Raw genomic sequence first — 19,231 nt, 5'->3', positions numbered from 1 at the left:
TCACAGTCACTCATGCCCTCATCACCTCGAGGCTCGACTACTGTAACGCTCTCTACATGGGGCGACCTTTGAAAAGTGTTCGGAAACTTCAGATCGTGCAGAATGCAGCTGCGAGAGCAATCATGGGCTTCTCTAAGTATCCCCATGTTACACCAACACTCCGCAGTCTGCATTGGTTGCCGATCAATTTCCGGTCACAATTCAAAGTGTTGGTTATGACCTATAAAGCCCTTCATGGCATCGGACCAGAATATCTCCGAGACCGCCTTCTGCTGCACAAATCCCAGCGACCGATTAGGTCCCACAGAGTGGGTCTTCTCCGGGTCCCGTCAACTAAACAATGTCGGTTGGTGGGCCCCAGGGGAAGAGCCTTCTCTGTGGCGGCCCCGACTCTCTGGAACCAGCTCCCCCCAGAGATTAGAACTGCCCCTACCCTCCTTGCCTTTCGTAAACTCCTCAAAACTCACCTTTGTCGTCAGACATGGGGTAACTGAGATATCTCCCCTGGCCCTATACAATTTATGTATGGTATGTTTGTATGTATATCTGCTTAATAATGGGGTTTTTAAAAAAAAAATATTTTAAATTGTAAATTATTAGATTTGTCATGAACTGTTTTTATTGTGTTGTGAGCCGCCCTGAGTCTACGGAGAGGGGCGGCATACAAATCTAATAAATAATAATAAATAATAATAAATAATTAACTCTTAGCCCTTAAGAGGAGAGACAGCTTGTGTTTAGATTCCAGGTACCCAACATCTTTTCTGCAAGGGAATAATCCGTGTTTAGACTCCAGATACACAACTGCAAGGGAACAACAGGACAAGGGAGTGCATAGAAGCGTGGTCTTTATTCCACCAAATCGAACAGTACCATGGGAAAAAGGAAGGGGTAGCATCGAAAGGTCGAGGGTCCAAGAATACTGCATAATCACGTTACAACACAAAAGATTGCCACGTTTGTTACACAGGTAATTATACCCTTCCCGCTAGTTGTTGAAAACATGACAGTGAGAGGTCCCAAGATGTATTGTTAGACATTGAAACGGAGCACAGATACGCCTACGGGATTGTGGTTGATTAAACACCAACCAGAGAGAGAGAGAGAGAGACCTCCATCCTTGTATGGCTTCAGGGGTAGAATAGGAGGCCCAGGCTGTGTTTTCTCCACCTGGAAAATGGAGGGGAGGATAGAACTGAGCTTTCTAGAAGTTCTGGAAGTTTCTGATTCATAATAGGGTACTGCGGTGGAGTGGGGGAGGGATTTTCTCTTGCCCCCAAGCCTTGAACTGGAAGACATATAGAAGTGGCCAAGCCACCTAATTTACAAGACTCGGAACCAGTGGTGGTGTGCAGCCGGTTCTGTCCGAATCCCGCGAACTGGTAATGTCGACTGCAGGAAGCGCCACCCACCCACCGTGACATAATGCGCACCCACAGCCTTACACACGCTCACACACAAACACACGCTTTATGGAAACACAGTGTGAAGAGGGACTTCTTGTAGAAAGAGGTTCTGAAGAAGCAAAGGTATCCTTGCCAAGGGAGGGTCCGAGGGTCTCTATCGGTTCACAAATGGGAGCACATATGTGCATGTGCTCACGTCACTCACATGCGCATGCTCACATTTGCGAACCGCTAACCGGTAATGTTCTGTCCTAGTTTTCCTGATCTAATAATACAGCACAACAACCTCTTTTATTTCACGTGCTGCTAATTATTTTCATTCCCAGCCATACTAAGTCCCAAGCAATGATAACAAGTCTGACAACAGTCTTTTGGGGAAAGGCAGATAACCACATGAACCTTGATCCTCCTTGACAAGCTGCCAAAGATCAATTAGCAAGAAACTTGGCAAGGCCAAACAGAAAACACAGCATCTGAGCTAGTATGACACGAGTTGAACGAAGTTGCTTCCTGCAACAAGCCCTCCCTTGTGCTCCACTTATATTGTCTATGGAGGGGCCAATTATCTCCAAACCTTACTCCTGAGAGGTCCTTCTTCTCTGTTCTTGCCTTCTGCCAGCTCCCCCTGTCCCCCCCCAGCTTCCTCACTGTCTGATTCTACCACCAGGTCCGCAGGCCGTTGACTGACCACAACAGGTGACCACATTTCTTCAGCCTCATTCTACAAGACGTCGCCTCTTCAAATTGTGTTTCTGTAAAGAGGGTACGAGTGTATAAGGTAGGTAGGTGTGTGTGTGTGTGTGTGTGTGTTTGTGTGGTGCACATTCATTTCAGTACACAGCCAGGACAACTCCTGGGATAGGAAATGGCTCTTATCCTTCTCCATCCAAAGGTCTAAGATGTGAGAGGAAAGGGAGAAGGTCCGAGAGAGAGGTAGCACTTTGAGGTGGGCCGTGGTAAGGGAAGGGTTGGGGAGGGTCAAACAACGGATGGTTCTAACCTGAGACAGGTACGCACACCTCATGTCCAATGAAGAGGGATGGAAGGAGGGAGATACGTTACAAGGGAGGGGACTTGGGCTGCAAAGGAAATACTCAGCTCACGCGCACAAGGAAGACAAACTCGTTGGGCGCCTGTTGGGTCTTTCAACACAGGTCAGCCTTGCCCCCCTCACAGACCACCCCACCCCAACCCACTCACACGAGTCCCAAGTTGACCAACTGGGATCAAGAGGCAGCATGGAGTCACATGATGGTGCATTTTTCAGCGGACTGCTTCAGGTCATCTATGGTGGCTTGGGCTTTGTCCTTCAAGGAATCTAGGTCTATGTTCTGGATGTTGGTCAGCTGTCCGATAACAGAGTCCTTTTCTTCTTCTTCCTCGTTGTCTTGCTCTATCATCTTGGCCAGCTCCTTCGGCAGCTCCACGTCACCCCCGGCTAGTTGGATCTGGTTGTCGTCGGTTTCGTTCTAGAGAAAAGAAGGTTAATTGATCCTTCCGACTCAGGAGAAGATAATTAATATGCAGATGATACCCAGCTTTACATCTCCACCCCTTGTCCAGTCAGCGGAGCAGTGGAAGTGATGTGCCGGTGCCTGGAGGCTGTTGGGGTCTGGATGGGTGTCAACAGACTCAAACTCAACCCAGATAAGACGGAGTGGCTGTGGGTTTTGCCTCCCAAGGACAATTCCATCTGTCCGTCCATTACCCTGGGGGGGGAATCACTAACCCCCTCAGAGAGGGTCCGCAACTTGGGCGTCCTCCTCGATCCACAGCTCACATTAGAGAAACATCTTTCAGCTGTGGCGAGGGGGGCGTTTGCCCAGGTTCGCCTGGTGCACCAGTTACGGCCCTATTTGGACCGGGAGTCACTGCTCACAGTCACTCATGTCCTCATCACCTCGAGGCTCGACTACTGTAATGCTCTCTACATGGGGCTACCTTTGAAAAGTGTTCGGAAACTTCAGATCGTGCAGAATGCAGCTGCGAGAGCAATCATGGGCTTTCCCAAATACGCCCATGTCACACCAACACTCCGCAGTCTGCATTGGTTGCCGATCAGTTTCCGGTCACAATTCAAAGTGTTGGTTATGACCTATAAAGCCCTTCATTGCACCGGACCAGATGATCTCAGGGTGGCAGGAAGCCCGATCAGATTGTGGAACTGACCCACATCCAAATTCACACAGAGCACCAAGCCACGAATCTGCAGCACGAATCCCAGAGACCAGTTAGGTCCCACAGAATGGGTCTTCTCCGGGTCCCGTCAACCAAACAATGTCGCTTGGCGGGACCCAGGGGAAGAGCCTTCTCTGTGGCGGCCCCGGCCCTCTGGAACCAACTCCCCCCAGAGATTAGAATTGCTCCCACCCTCCTCGCCTTTCGTAAGCTGCTTAAAACCCACCTCTGCCGCCAGGCATGGGGGAACTGAGATACACTTTCCCCCTAGGCCTTTAAAATTTTATGCATTGTATGTCTGTATGTATGATTGGTTTTTATATAATGGGTTTTAACTGTTTTTAATATTGGATTTTACTGTTTTGTTACTGTTGTTAGCCGCCCTGAGTCTGCGGAGAGGGGCGGCATACAAATCCAATTAATAATAATAATAATAATAATAATAATAATAATAATAATAATAGTTTGAGATTAGCTTTTCCTCTACTGACAAATAGATTTGAAAGCAGCCTTGAAGGAGGAACAGGAGGTTCAGAATCAGATTTAGAACACAGAACAGAGAATATTTAGAATCGGGACCTTGGAGGTCCTCTAGTCCAGTGTTTTTCAACCTGCCTCCCGAGTCCTCTTGCCCGGTGGGAGGTGAAGCGCTGGAGGGAGGGGGCGGCGGCAGGAGGGCCTGCAGCTGCTGACTCCGCGGACCGGTGCAACATGCCCCGCGACCAGGTACTGGTCCGTGGCCCGGCGGTTGGGGACCCCTGATTTAAAGCATATGATAAAAAGCACCCAAAGAATAAGAGAGAAACCCCCCCCAGTCCTCACCTGTTTTTGGAAATGGTTCAAGAGTGTGTATACACACACACACACACACACACACACAAGGGTGGGGAGGAGACGGATGGAAAAAGAGAGGAGAGTGTCTTAGGGTGTCATTTTGTGTCATTTTGGTTGGTGGTGTGCCCCAGGATTTTAAAATGTAAAAAATGTGCCGTGGCTCAAAAAAGGTTGAAAATCACTGCTCTAGTCCAACCCCCTTCTCAAACTCCTATCCCATTTCAATCCAGTCTCTTCACATTGAGATTATTCCCGTTTTGGAATTGGGATTCTCTGTTGATAATCCTATTAGCTACATTCACACAGTCGTGTTCACCAAGTCGTCTAGAGTTTTAATGGAAGCATTCATAGAACCAGCTAACTTGGTTAGGCTCTTAACCTTCTCTCTGTATTTGTATTTGTATTTATTAGATTTGTATACCGCCCCTCTCCGAAGACTCGGGGCAGCTAACAACAATATAAAAAGACAATGTAAACAAATCTAATATTAAAAATAATCTTTAAAAAACCCAATTTAAAGAACCACTCATACATACAAGCATACCATGTATAAATTCTATAAGCCTAGGGGGAAGGGAAAATTTCAATTCCCCCATGCCTGATGACAGAGGTGGGTTTTAAAGAGCTTGCGAAAGGCAAGGAGGGTGGGGGCAACTCTCATATCTGGGGGGAGCTGGTTCCAGAGGGTCGGGGCCGCCACAGAGAAGGCTCTTCTCCTGGGTCCCGCCAAACGACATTGCTTAGTCGACGGGACCCGGAGAAGACCCACTCTGTGGGACCTAACTGGTCGCTGGGATTCGTGCTGCAGATTCGTGGCTTGGTGCTCTGTGTGAATTTGGATGTGGGTCAGTTCCACGATCCGATCGGGCTTCCTGCCACCCTAGAAAAAGGACCCAATCTACATACAAAAACACAGACACACACACACAATCTTTTCTTGCAAATGTCAGGGTTGCCGACGAATGACTAAATGCCAGGTATAAAAATAGGCCATTTTTGTCAGATTTCAGCCTGGGGACAAACCCCAATAAATACGGTTAGTGAAACAAATAGAGTGGAAACAAACTGCGTTTATCATAAGCTCCGTTGATTCGAACGGGGCCAGTTTGGAACGTAGTTATAAACATAATTAGGTTGTCCTAATTATGTCGGTTCTTTCAAAAGAAAATATCCAGGAAAAGGGCAGAATATTGGATTTTAGATTCAGCTGGAAAGGATTCCAGTGGAGGCAAATGAATACGCAGCAGCTCATGGCTAATCTCCGGATGGCCCAACTATGGTCAACTTCATCTTCTAACCCATTGGGTAGCCCCCAAACTGCAATAAACTGGAATAAATCAGCAGTTCAGTTCAGCCAGAAGGATTCTCTAGGACAGTGTTTCCCAACCTTGGCAACTTGAAGATATTTGGACTTCAACTCCCAGAATTCCCCAGCCAGCAAATGCTGGGTGGGGAATTCTGGGAGTTGAAGTCCAGATATCTTCAAGATGCCGAGGTTGGGAAACAATGCTCTAGGATACACTTGGCTTCTTAGCCAAGAAGGTTCATCAGTCGCAACTGGACTTCTGCCACACAAATCCCAGCGACCGATCAGGTCCCACAGAGTGGGCCTTCTCCGGGTCCCGTCAACTAAACAATGTTGGTTGGCGGGGCCCAGGGAAAGAGCCTTCTCTGTGGTGGCCCCGACTCTCTGGAACCAGCTCCCCCCAGAGATTAGAACTGCCCCCATCCTCCTCACCTTTCTCAAACTCCTTAAAACCCACCTTTGTTGTCAGGCATGGGGGAACTGAGATATCTCCCCAGGGCCTATATAATTTATGTATGGTATGCTTGTGTGTCTGTCTGTTTAATAATGTTTTTTTTAAATATTCAAATTGTAAATTATTAGATTTGTTATAAACTGTTTTTATTGTGTTGTGAGCCGCCCCGAGTCAACGGAAAGGGGCGGCATACAAATCTAATAAATAATAATTAATAATAATAATAATCCAATGTCAATTGCTGAAGTTTCTTGGGTAAGAAGCGAAGCATCTTATCCAAAGCACCTGAAAGCCAGACAAGGGATAACAGATGGAAACTGACCAAAGAAAGATTCAACTTAGACATAAAGAGGAATTTTCTGACAGTGAGAACAACCAACCAATGGGACAGAAGTTGCCATCAGAAGTTGTGGGAGCTTCATCACTGAAGGCGTTCAAGAAGAGACTCGACTGCTATTTATCAGAAATGGTGTAGGGCAGAGATCTTCAAATTTGGCAATTGTAAGACGTGTAGATCAATTCCCAGAATTCTCCTGGCAGCATAGCTAGCTGCAGTATGTCCTCTATGTAATTTCCCCCATAAATAATAATACAATAGAGTAGAGTAAAGTAGAGTAGAGTAGAATAGAATAGAATAGAATAAGAGGAGAGGAGGGGAGGAGAGGGGGGCAGGGGAGGGGAGGGGAGGGGAGGAGAGTTGTAAGGGACCTTAGAGGTCTTCTAGTTCAACCCCCCTCCTTGGGCAGGATACCCTACACCAGTGATTTTCAACCTTTTTTGAGCCGCGGCGCATTTTTTACATTTACGAAACCCTAAGGCACATTGAGTGGGGTGGGGTGGGGCTAAAAAAAGTTTGGACAAAAAAATTCTATTTTGTTCTATTTCTCTCTCCTCTTTCTCTCCCTACCTCCATCTATGTCTTTCTCTCTCTCTCCTTCCCTCACTCTTTTTTTCTCTCTCTCTTGTTCTCTTTCTCTCTCTCTCGCTCTTTCTCTCTCTTGCTTTCTTTCTCTCTCTCTCTTGCTTTCTTTCTCTCTCTGAGCTTCGCGGCACACCTGACCATGTCTCACGGCACACTAGTGTGCCGCGGCACACTGGCTGAAAAACACTGCCCTACACTACTTCAGACAAATGGTTCTCCAACATATTCTTAAAAACATCCAGTTTTGGGGCACTCACAACTTCTGTAGGCAAGGAGTTCCACTGATTAATTGTTCTGACTATCAGGAAATTTCTCCTTAGTTCTAAGTTGATTCTCTCCTTGTTTAGTTTCCACCCATTGCTTCTTGTTCTACCCTCAGGTGCTTTGGAGAATAGGTGGACTCCCTCTTCTTTGTGGAAACCCCTGAGTTATTGGAAGACTGCTATCATGTGTCCCCACCACCACCAGGCCTTCTTTTCATCCCGAGCAGCACCCTACCTATTGAAAAAAATTCTCTTGGTTCAGGGGCATCTAGATGGTAGCTTTCTCTATGCAATAGAACTCTACCTCTTTGGGGCCTTTGGATCATATCCAAGGCCCACGTTTTCAAAGGGACCGAGCATTGATGGATGTTTGGGGGCCACCACTTTGGTTTTTAACTCTCCCCTTGCAGAGACTTCTGCTGTTGCCTTGGTTAAAAAACAAACAAACCCTAATCTATTCCTCTTTCAAGTGGCAGCTACCCTGGTTGACGTCTTCATAAGGCATTGTAGAGATTCGTAATGATCTCGTTTTCTTCCTGTCTTCAACTGACGGTAGAGGACGCCCACATCAACTCGCTTTGGGGAACTGGGAAGTTGTGTTTATTTCTGTTTACTTCTTTCCAATATTTGCAGAGTACCTCATTTTTGGTGCACTGTAGTATAAATTAAAACCATGCACTACGACTTTCTTCTGGGTTTTTTTGCAGCGTAAGTTAAAAACTATGTAATAATCCAACCCAAAGTCAAGCAAATGCCACTGAAGGTAGAATTGAATCAAAAGAAAACCAGAGGGGGAATTGTATTCGTGGAAAACTTCTAAAACAGGGGAGCTGCATACCTCTAGCTATGCAGCCAAGCATTCTACTTGCTTTTCTTACCCCCTGACTGCACTGTTCACCCAACTGACCTCATATCTTCTGGGAACCTATTCTACTGTAGCATAAAGCAGCGTAATTTCTTCACCTCGAGTGTAAAGTTTCACTATAGTACAGTTGTGTTAGGTCAGGGGTCTCCAACCTTGGTTTTGTTTAAGACTTGCAGACTTGAAGTCCACGACGTCTTAAAATCCCCAAGATCGGAAAGCCCTGACCCATAAATGTTGTGGTTAGCTCTGGCCCAGCTCCTGCCCCAAGGACTGTGGATGTGGGGGAGACATCCACATGCTGCAGGCCTGTTTTGCCCCCGGTGGAATCTGTGATGAAGGCTCCTCTGACCAAGAAGACATGAGTGACAAGGAGGGGGAGAGTGTGGCAGACAGCTCAGAAGGAGATCAATTATCCAGCTCCTCCTTGGATTCAGAACAAGAGTTAATGATACAGCCACGCATGCGGAGAGCGATGCCTAGGCAACAACAACTGAGAGATTATTATCAAAGAAAATGAGGCCACCTGTGGTTGGGTGGGGCTGTGGTCATTAGTGAGGCTGCTATAAATAGCAGCCTGTGGGTTTGGCCATTGTGGAGGATTATCTGATCGTTGTGTTTCGTGCCTGCCTTGCTGACTTTGACCTTTTGTGTGCTGATTTTTCCCTGCTTTGAAACTAAACCAGGGCAAAGTGTGTTTCACTTTGTGAAAGAAGAAGGACTGTGAATTGCCTCACAGCTGCAAGCTAAGTATCACAGAACTGATAAGGGACTTGTACAAATTACCAGTTTGTTTGGAGACGAGGGCTCTTTGCTATACCAAAAGAGGCTTGGTTTAAGTGACTTTTCATTATAAAGAACATTGTTTTGAATTTTCAAACGTGTGTGTGTCTGAAATTTGTACCTGTGAATTTTTGGGAGGAGTCTACCAGAGAGCCCGACAGAACAATAAAGGAACCCATACCGAGGTCCGTGAAGGCCTCACTCCATACCTTGGGCAGTTTGTACTTGTCGCGGAAGTGAGTCCTCAGCGTGGCGCGCTCAGCCTTCTTCTGGGCAAACTCAGCATCCCGCTCCATCCTGCAAAAGTCACGAGGGGAAAGAAATGGATTTCAGCCATGAATAGGTCTTGTGTCCAAACAGATCTGGGTCATTTGTGGCAATGTAAGAATTCTAAACTGATTACTCGCTTAACTCCACCCTCTTCTGCTTTCTCTTCTCCCGACATTTTCATAGCAAGGCAATAATTCCATATTTAAGGAAAGTTGTTGGCTGTCCAGATATTGTTGAAGTACAATCCCTGCTTCATTATGAGTAAGCACCTAAAAAGCTAAGATTAAGGGCCGTTTCTAACCAATAGAAACATAGAAACATAGAAGATTGATGGCAGAAAAAGACCTCTTGGTCCATCTAGTCTGCCCTTATACTATTTCCTTATACTATTTAGGATGGATATATGTTTATCCCAGGCATGTTTAAATTCAGTCACTGTGGATTTACCAAGCACGTCTTCTGGAAGTTTGTTCCAAGCATCTACTACTCTTTCAGTCAAATAATATTTTCTCATGTTGCTTTTGATCTTTCCCCCAACTAACCTCAGATTGTCCCTCCTTGTTCTTGGGTTCACTTTCCTATTAAAAACACTTCCCTTCTGAACCCTATTTAACCCTTTAACATATTTAAATGTTTCGATCCTTCAAAGTACTGTCCTTGGGCCTCTACACATTTTTTTCCAGTGACTCTGCCGTGACCGGTAGCGCCCTGGAAGGCGTCTTCAGGGATCTCTCACAAGGTCTTTGTCACAGCTGATTGGATCTCTTCTGTGGACGAAAAACAGGTTCCATTCAGGGCTGGGAACAAAAAAAAGTCTGCTGGGGTGACGTCAGGGGTGGCTGGGCAGCGTTGGCACCTGGTGTTTGGCCAGGAACTCGTGAACTCGTAGCGCTTTGTGGAAAGGTGCGTTTTTCATCCATAGAAGAGATCCAATCAGCCATGACGAAGACCTTGCGAGAGGTCCCCGAAGACACCTTCCAGGGCACATACCGGTCACGGCAAAATCGCTGGAAAAAATGTGTAGAGGCCCAAGGACAGTACTTTGAAAAATTTTAAGCGTTTGTGCAAATCTGTCCAATAAATTACTTTTTTTTTAAAAAAAATTGCATTACTTTTGGAAGGCACCCTGTATAGGTTTCTTGCTTGATCAGGGGTTGGACTAGAAGACCTCCAAGGTCCCTTCCAACTCTTTTCTCCTGTTTTGTTCTATGGTCTTTAACGCCTTATGAAAGGCAAACAGAGTCAAAGCCATCTGGCTTCCTGGAGGGTAGATACAGTAGAGGCAAAATGTCAGGTTCTGAGAAGATGGCATGGCTTGATGGAAGAGACCTGGAGCAAGACCTCCTTGCTCGATGTGGAGGGGGGCAAGTCAAAACGATGGGAAGACGGGCAGTCCCACAAATAGCTTGGCCCTATTATTAGCAAATGTGCTCCTGCTGGGAAGCTAGGCCAAAATTGCCAGAGGACGACTACACAGGAAGAGAAAGATTTCCCATAAGAGACCGTTATCCAGGCCAGTTTGAAGTTAATCAAAAGATATGGACAAAGCCACGTTAATTAAGCAACAAAACTTAGCTTGGTTACTGAGAAATAATTGCCTGTCCTCTTTCTCTCCTCTTATCCAATCATTGTTGAAGTAGAATTGTTGTGTTGCACACTGCTTACATATAAGTGCGTGCGTGCATGGGTGAGATCAATCCCACTTGTAAATCATTTAGCACCATATATTAGCATTTTTTTAATTATTATATGCGGTGGACATGTGCTGAAGCCATAATGTATTGGGAGTTTAATTCAAATATAGAAACATAGAAGATTGACTGCAGAGAAAGACCTCCTGGTCCATCTCGTCTGCCCTTATACTATTTCCTGTATTTTATCTTTGGATGGATGGATGTTTATCCCAGGCATGTTTCAATTCAGTTCCTGTGGATTTTCCAACCACGTCTGATGGAAGTTTGTTCCAAGCATCTACTCCTCTTTCAGTCAAATAATATTTTCTCACGTTGCTTCTGATCTTTCCCACAACTAACCTCAGATTGTGCCCCCTGATCATCCCTAATTTTGTTGGATCTAGCCCTGACATCATCTTTCAAATTTAATGCATGTTTTGTCGTGTTTTTTTCCATGGGAAGAAGATGAATTTATTTTTCGGTGATATAATTCTGGGATGTGGTTTAAAATGAGTGTGAAAGCCCTGACAGACGCCGTCAAATTAAGTACCGTTAAGCAAAAGCAGGAACTGGTCTATTAAATTAAATTCCTTTTATAGGTCAAAGATAAGAAATAGGATTTTTGGCTCTCTTAGCTCTTTAGCTAAAAAGCTAAGATTAAGGGCCATTTCTAACTAATAGAAACATAGAAACATAGAAGATTGACGGCAGAAAATGACCTCTTCGTCCATCTAGTCTGCCCTTATACTATTTCCTTTTAGGATGGATATATGTTTATCCCAGGCATGTTTAAATTCAGTCACTGTGGATTTACCAAGCACGTCTTCTGGAAGTTTGTTCCAAGGATCTACTACTCTTTCAGTCAAATAATATTTTTTCGCACGCTGATCTTTCCCCCAACTAACCTCTGTACTTAAATTCATACTTTTGAGATAAGCGGGGAAAATATATCCCCACCTTTTATGTTGAATGTATGTATGTCTGTTTGTCTATTTTATGAAAATTAATAAAAAAAATTGAAAAGAAAACAAATAATATTTTCTCCCGCTGCTTCTGATCTTTCCCCCAATTAACCTCATATTGTGCCCCCTTGTTCTTGGGTTCACTTTCCTATTAAAAACACTTCCCTCCTGAACCCTATTTAACCCTTTAACATATTTAAATGTTTCAATCATGTCCCCCCTTTCCCTTCTGTCCTCCAGTCTATACAGATGGAGTTCATGAAGTCTTTCCTGATAAATCTTTCCATTGTGTTTATGTTATTTGACTGAAAGAGTAGTAGATGCTTGGAGCTTATTCCTTGTGGCCTTCAATGTTCATATATTCGTCTCCAAAACTTGTTTATGGAAATCGCTTCTATGCAAAACTCTTTGGGAACCAGAGCTCTGCGAGCCAACGCAGTTTCATAATAAAAAAATCCAGGTGGACCTCTGTCCAAAATCCTTAATCTACCTTTAAGATTAAGTGACTATCGTTTGGATACAGATTGCTCCTCCATGCTTTCCGCAAAGATAATAGAAGGCAGAGAGAGAGAGGTGCTTACTCACGATGAAGCGGTGTGGAGATGAATAGTTAAGGTATTATAAAACACGCAGAGCCGCCGAGTGCAGAAAGTGAGTAATCCCAAAGAAGAACAATGTAGGAAAGCAGCTTTAAATAATGTTTGTGTTTCTTCTCCCCTCTCGTCCCCAAATTAGAAATAACTCAGAATATAAATAAATTTGTAGTGAGATATAGTGTGTGTTTGGGGGGAGGGTTGTTCCTCTTCCTGAGAAAACAATCCCGTCTCTTGAAAGCAAAAGAGGATTAAAAGATTAGAGTGGTGGGGTTTTTTTTTTCATGAAAATACGTTACTGACATTCCGTGCTCTTTGTAACAAATGGAATCTCCTAGTTTTTCCTGCTCTGCATATTGGAAAGAACGGGAACAGGTGCAGGATCCGGCCATCTCAGTCCCCGTTTAAATGCAATATCAGCTTCTACAAACTGCATTGTACAGCCCTGGATATTCCTATATTTGCATTTAGAGAGCGGAAGATTTGAGGTCGAACTTTGCATAAAAACTGCTTAGCGTCAAGGATTTATTTCTGCGCAGATATTCCTGAGAGCTATTTTTAATTTAGCTCGCAAATTTGCTCTATTTTTATGGTTAAGCTCAGCCCCTTCCGACGTTTAGCTAGAATCCATCTAAAACCATCCTGATCTGAAGCTTCCAAGTAGCTGCTGCTTCTTCTTCCTCTTCCTCCTCCCCTTCCTCTTCCTCCTCTTCCTCCTCCTCTTCTTCTTCCTCTTACCAGGTCCCCCAATTTCTTCTTCTCTTTCTCCTTCTCTCTTCTTCTTCTTCTTCTTCTTCCTCTTCCTCTTCCTCTTCTTCTTCTTGCTCTTCCTCATCTTCTTCTTCTTCTCCTTCTCCTCTTCCTTCATCTCCCCTCCTCTTCTTCTTCTCTTCTTCCTCTTCCTCCTCCTAAGCCCCCCAATTTCTTCTTCTTCTTCTTCTTCTTATTATTATTATTATTATTATTATTGCTCTTCCTCTTCTTCTTCTTCTCCTCCTCCTCCTCCATCTCCCCTCCTCTTTTTCTTCTCTTCTTCCTCTTCCTCCTCCTAAGCCCCCCAATTTCTTCTTCTTCTTCTTCTTCCTCTTCTTCTTCTTCTTCTTCCTCTTCTTCCTCTTCTCTTCTTCTTCTTCCTTTTAATTCCTACTCATTCCATTTAGCTTTGAAGGTATGGATCTCAGAATTATAATTTCTGATTGGATGAAGAAGTTCAAGATTTTGTTCATCCTAGGATTTCAGAAATCTTCACTCTCTGTGCATCTACCCATCTTCCCATGGATTCCATCACTCTAAACCAATAAGTCAAGTGAGACGTGACCCAACAGCCACATCCATGTTCAGACCGGGTACCCGGTTCCTTTCCTGGTATGTTCATTTGGGCAATAAATGTCATGTGCCTGAACCACCTGATAGAGGGCTGAATCAGAGCTGTTATACAATGAACTATGGCCCATATTAAGTAAACTGAAGTCAGCACATCTTATTTGATTATTCTGATTAAAAAGGAGTGAAAGGCTCGCTCCTCTTGCTCCTTCCTATTCATCTTCCACCGAGGCACTCAAGCATAGTCCTGCGAAGGAGGCATTCAGAAGACTAAGAGTGACAAGACATGTCTAATTCAATTAATGAAGTGGACTCTCGTCCAATAATGCTGATGCTACCATGCACTTGTCAACCAACAGCTAAACTTCTCTACACTGTCCCTGTCAGATGCATTGGGACTTAATTTTCACCCTCTATCATGGGAGCAGCCAAGTATATTTTCCAGCAGTTGACATTATGCGATACTATTATTGTTCCTCTTTTAGGAGCAATGGATGTTTATGATGCGACTATTGTTGGACAGCCCACAACCTGTTAGATGTCAAATCCTCTTTGAACACAATGGATGAACATCAATTGTTAATGTATGGTATGTTTGTGTGTATGTTTGGTTTTTATAATAAGGGTTTTTAGTTGTTTTATTAAATTGGATTGTTGCATGTTGTTTTTTTATCGTTGTTGTTAGCCACCCCGAGTCTGCGGAGAGGGGCGGCATACAAATCCAATAAATAATAATAATAATAATAATAATAATAATAATAATAATAATACAGACTGTACTCTTAATTGCAACAATGAAAAATCTGTGTTACCATATTCTTTCCAAGAAGATGAATAGAACTGAAAGAAGGCTACACAGCAGTATTGGGCAAAAAATAATGAGGAAAGTTGACTGAAGTCATCAAGTTGTGTTTTCCCCCCCTCCAAGCATGCCCCCGTTTCTGTCTCCAAGATATAACATGACAACATTCCCCCAGGTAGCCTCCTGATGTGCTAAATTATCTTAGGATGGGCAGCCAGGTGTTCTGAACTATGATGTCATCATTCTCAGCCAGCCATATGACAACATTGTAAGTCAGAACACCTGGAGAACAGCAAATTGGGGGAAAGATGACATATCCAGGTGACATATCACAAGGATCGTATTTATCACAACACATGCTGAAAACCAGAGAAGAATTAAGAAGTGGAGAAGAGGTCTCCCTTCCAGCATTTATTAAATTTATACACCCCCTCATGCAATACCACACACTTACTTTTCTTCCACCAGCTGCTTCTGATACTCTTCGAATTCTTCCTTCGTCATTCCTTGGGCTTCCGCTGGAGATTTGTCCCCTTCTCCTTTGTCTTCTCCTCCCAAGCCACCGGTGAGATTCTTCAGTTGCCCACCGACCATTGACTTGACCATGAAAGCCATGGTTAGGCAGAAGGGAGAGCGGCAGCGGCAGATACAGGAGCGGAGTTAGCACCCAACTGGAGACGGTGGGGAGACACTCAGGTGGGTCGTGGAGTAGGCTGGCTTCTTAGATCAGCATCTCGTCTCTTCTTGAAGGAGACTTCCCTTCGTCGTTTCCCATCGAGGCTCAACGGGGCTCCGGACGGGGAAGTCTAGACTCTAGACCAAGGCAAAGAGGTTTTCAGCACCGGGCGTCCGCGGACAGCTCCGGAGAAGCGCGCAGCCGGTGGGAACTCGAGGCTTTGCGGACTCGGAGCGGGTCGTTGTCAGCACCGCGGCGCTCGGACAGCGACTGCCGTCGATGGGCGCTTTGGGAGCCGATGTGCCGACGGGGCTGATCCGGGAGCCAGACTCCCCTCCCGCCGCGGGGGGGCTGTCCTTTGGAGCCCCGGCCCTCTGAAGTTGCTCTAACCTCGGCTCTTCCGAGCGTGACAACTTTACTCCGCCCCCTGAGCCCTCCCTTTCGGGCTTCCCAGCCCCACCTCCCTCTTTACTTTTCATTCATTTATTTATTTATTTAAGAAAAGAGACGCGCCTTGCCATGATGCCCGCCTCTCGTTGCCTCCTTCCAGGCTTTGGCAAGCAGGTATCCTCGACCGGGGTTCACCTTTTAAAAGCAAAGGGAAGGGAAGGGAGGAGAGGAGAAGAAAAGAGGAGAGAAGAGAGAAGAGAAGGAAGAGGGAAGGGAAGAAAAAAGCAAAGGGAAGGGAAGGAGTGGAAGACGGAAGGGGGAAGAGAAGAGAAGAGAAGAGGGAAGAGAAGAGAAAAGCAAAGGGAAAGGAAAGGAATGTGGAAGAGGGAAAGGGGGAAGGGAAGAGAAAAACAAAGCAAAGGGAAAGGAAAGGAAGGAGTGGAGGAGGAAAGGGAGAAAGAGAAGAGAAGGGAAGAGAAGGGAAGGGAAGAGGTAGAAGAGGGAAGGGAAGGAAAAGGGTAGGGAAGGAGTGGAAGAGGGAAGGAGGGAAGAGAAAAGAAGAGAAGAGATATAAGAGGGAAGGGAAGAAAAGGGGAAGGGAAGGAGTGGAAGAGGGAAGGAGGGAAGAGAAAGACAAAAGAAGAGAAGGGAAGAGAAGAGATAGAAGAGGGAAGAGAAGAGAAAAGCAAAGGGAAGGGAAAGAGTGGAGGAGGGAAGGGAGAAGGGAAGGAAAGAGAAGAGAAGTGAAGGAGAGAGCGAGGGAGAGAGGCAAATCTATCACTAAAACAGCTACTTTGGGCAGCAGCGTCTGAATTCATCCGTTGGGAGGAAGCGTTGGTGTAGGAAAACCTGTTGGTTTCACCGGCTTTGCTCAGCCTGGCGCCGGATGAGCCTGATGGCAAATCCTATCACTCGCTTGGCTCAGAGTTAGAGGAATTGTGCCCAGCACATCTGGAGGGACTCCAGGCAAAGAAGGCAGTTGTAAGCACAGAAAATACAGATGTGATGCACAGAAAAGTAGGAAGCCGTGAGGTTAAGCGCTTGTGAAACCAATGATAATTGGATCATGCCACAGGCGGCTGAACTTTGGCTGGCATTTCTGGAAAAGTAGATTAAAAGGATGGATTTTTATCTGTTTAGACCACGCTTTCATTCTTTGCCTTTTAAAGAATCTTTATATTTGTCTTCTAGAGTTACTAAATTTCTAGAGCTCCCATAGAGTTTTCTGGCATCTTAAAGTCTGGTTTGTTATTGGATGTTAGTTGAGAAGTTGTGTCTGACCCATCACAACCCCATGGACAATGTCCCTCCAGAGCTTTCTGCCCTCTATCACCCCCCCCCCCAAAGTCCATTTTAGCTCAGCCACCTCCTTCTCTGCCCTCCCCTTCTTCTTTTCCCTTCATCGTTCCCAGCATTAGATTAGATTAGATTAGATTTATTGGATTTATATGCCGCCCCTCTCCGTAGACTCGGGGCGGCTCACAACAATGGGAAACAATACATAGTAACAAATCTAATATTTAGCAATCTAAATTACAGTTTTAAGTTAAAAAATCCAAAAGAAGCCCCAATATATATAAAAAAACAAGCACACAGTCGAATCATACACAAAAACTACATGGGCAAGGGGGAGATGTTTCAATTCCCCCATGCCTGACGGCAGAGGTGGGTTTTAAGGAGTTTCCGAAAGGCGAGGAGGGTGGGGGCAATACTAATCCCTGGGGGGGGCTGGTTCCAGATGGTTGGAGCCACCACAGAGAAGGCTCTTCCCCTGGCCCCCGCCAGACGACATTGTTTAGTCGACGGGACCCAGAGAAGGCCAACTCTGTGGGACCTAACCGGTTGCTGGGATTGTGCGGCAGATTCGTTAGGCTCTTCTCCAGTGAGTCTTTCCTTCTCATTAGGTGGCCAAAGTATTTGAGTTTCATCTTCAGGATCTGGCCTTCTAAGGAGCAGTTGGGGTTGATCTCCTCTAGGACTGGTCAGTTGGATCGCCTGGCAGTCCAAGGGACTCACGGGAGTCTTCTCCAGCACCAGAATTCAAAGGCCTCCATTCTTCAAGCACTCCAGCCTTCCTTATGGCCCAACTTTCACAACTATGCATTGCAACTTGGAAAACCATAACCTTGACTATACACACTTTTGTTGGCAGGGCGATGTCTCTGCTTTTTTAGCCGATGAATGAAAGGGATGCTTGTTGTAGAATAGAATAGAATAGAATAGAACAGAATAGAATTCTTTATTGGCCAAGTGTGATTGGACACACAAGGAATTTGTTTTGGTGCAGATGCTCTCAGCGTACATAAAAGAAAATACAGTACAGTAGTCCCTCACCCCCTCACCTATCGCTGGTGTTACGTTCCAGACCTGGCCGCGATAGGTGAAATCCGCGATGGGGAATTTATCGACTGATAGTACTTATTTAAGTATTTATATTGTAATTGTTTGGTAGTTTTCATTGTTTTAAGTGGTTATGAACCCTTCCCACACAGTATTTATTTTAGATACAGTATTTAAATACACTATTTACAATTTTATATATATATATATTTTTTTAAAAAAACCTGCCGATCGAGTTCAGCGGGCTGTTTAAATCTGCCGATCGGCTTCCTCAGAAACCCGTGATGAAGGGAAGCCGCAGTAGGTGAAGCGCGGTATAGCGAGGGACTACTGTATAGACGTGTCAAGAATCATGTGGTACAACACTTAATGATTGTCATAGGGGTCAAATAAGCAATGAAGAAACAATATCAGTATAAATCAAAATAAACAATCAAAACAATCGGTACAAATGGGAGTGAATGGTTTTTAAATGGACGTGGGTTTTAGACCAATTCGTTATAAATTTAATTGGATTTCAGAAGTTTTTATTGTCTTTTATATGTTGTAAGCCGCCCCGAGTCCTCGGAGAGGGACAGCATATAAATCCAGTAAATAAATCAATAGATAATAAATAAATGTTGTCTAGATTTTCCATAGCTTTCTTTCCCAGGAACAAGCATCTTTTAATTTCTTGGCTGTAGTCTCTATCTGGTTTAATGAGGTATAGGTTCCCATTTTATAGCTGTATTTGAACGGCATGTTTGCTCAATCCAAATTTCTGGACAAGACCGCAAACTAACCTCACAATTGGGTTTGCACACCTTGGTTGGGCAAAGTGTAGTTAATAGTTTGAGATGCACCGCTGATGGAAACACACCCACCCACCAAAACCGAGTCTCGCTGGATCTGGTTCTTTATTTACCCTCCTGCTTCCCAGTGAAATTTCACTCCCGAAAGTGACTTGTAGAGCAATTAAAATCAAACACCATAGCATTAGCAAGTTTGTGATTGCAAGGCTATTTTAGACCTGGAATGTAAGAATGGAATTTAAGAAGTTACTAAGTTCTGGCATAAGGGAGGGAAGGGAGGAAGGGAGGGAGGAAGGAAGGAGGGAAGAAAGGGAGGAAGGAAGGAAAGAAGGGAGGGAGGGAGGAAGGGAGGGAGGAAGGAAGGAGGGAAGGGAGGGACGGAGGGAGGAAGGAAGGTTATTGG

General features: G+C 44.9%; 1 protein-coding gene across 1 annotated transcript; it reads right to left on the bottom strand.

Moving 5' to 3' along the window:
• Positions 1–831: 831 nt before the first annotated feature.
• CPLX3 (complexin 3) lies at positions 832–15,246 on the bottom strand. Its single transcript, XM_070761959.1, has 3 exons — positions 15,086–15,246; positions 9,218–9,305; positions 832–2,875 (listed from the first exon to the last, which is right to left on the bottom strand). Exons 1-3 carry the CDS (start codon positions 15,244–15,246, stop codon positions 2,651–2,653), a joined length of 474 nt encoding a protein of 157 aa, XP_070618060.1. The 3' UTR covers positions 832–2,650.
• Between the last annotated feature and the right edge of the window lie 3,985 nt (positions 15,247–19,231).

This window comes from Erythrolamprus reginae, chromosome 10, assembly GCF_031021105.1.
Source record: "Erythrolamprus reginae isolate rEryReg1 chromosome 10, rEryReg1.hap1, whole genome shotgun sequence".
NCBI lineage: Eukaryota > Metazoa > Chordata > Lepidosauria > Squamata > Dipsadidae > Erythrolamprus > Erythrolamprus reginae.
The sequence above is the reverse complement of the archived record's forward strand: the minus strand, read 5'-3'. Positions and strand labels throughout refer to the sequence as shown.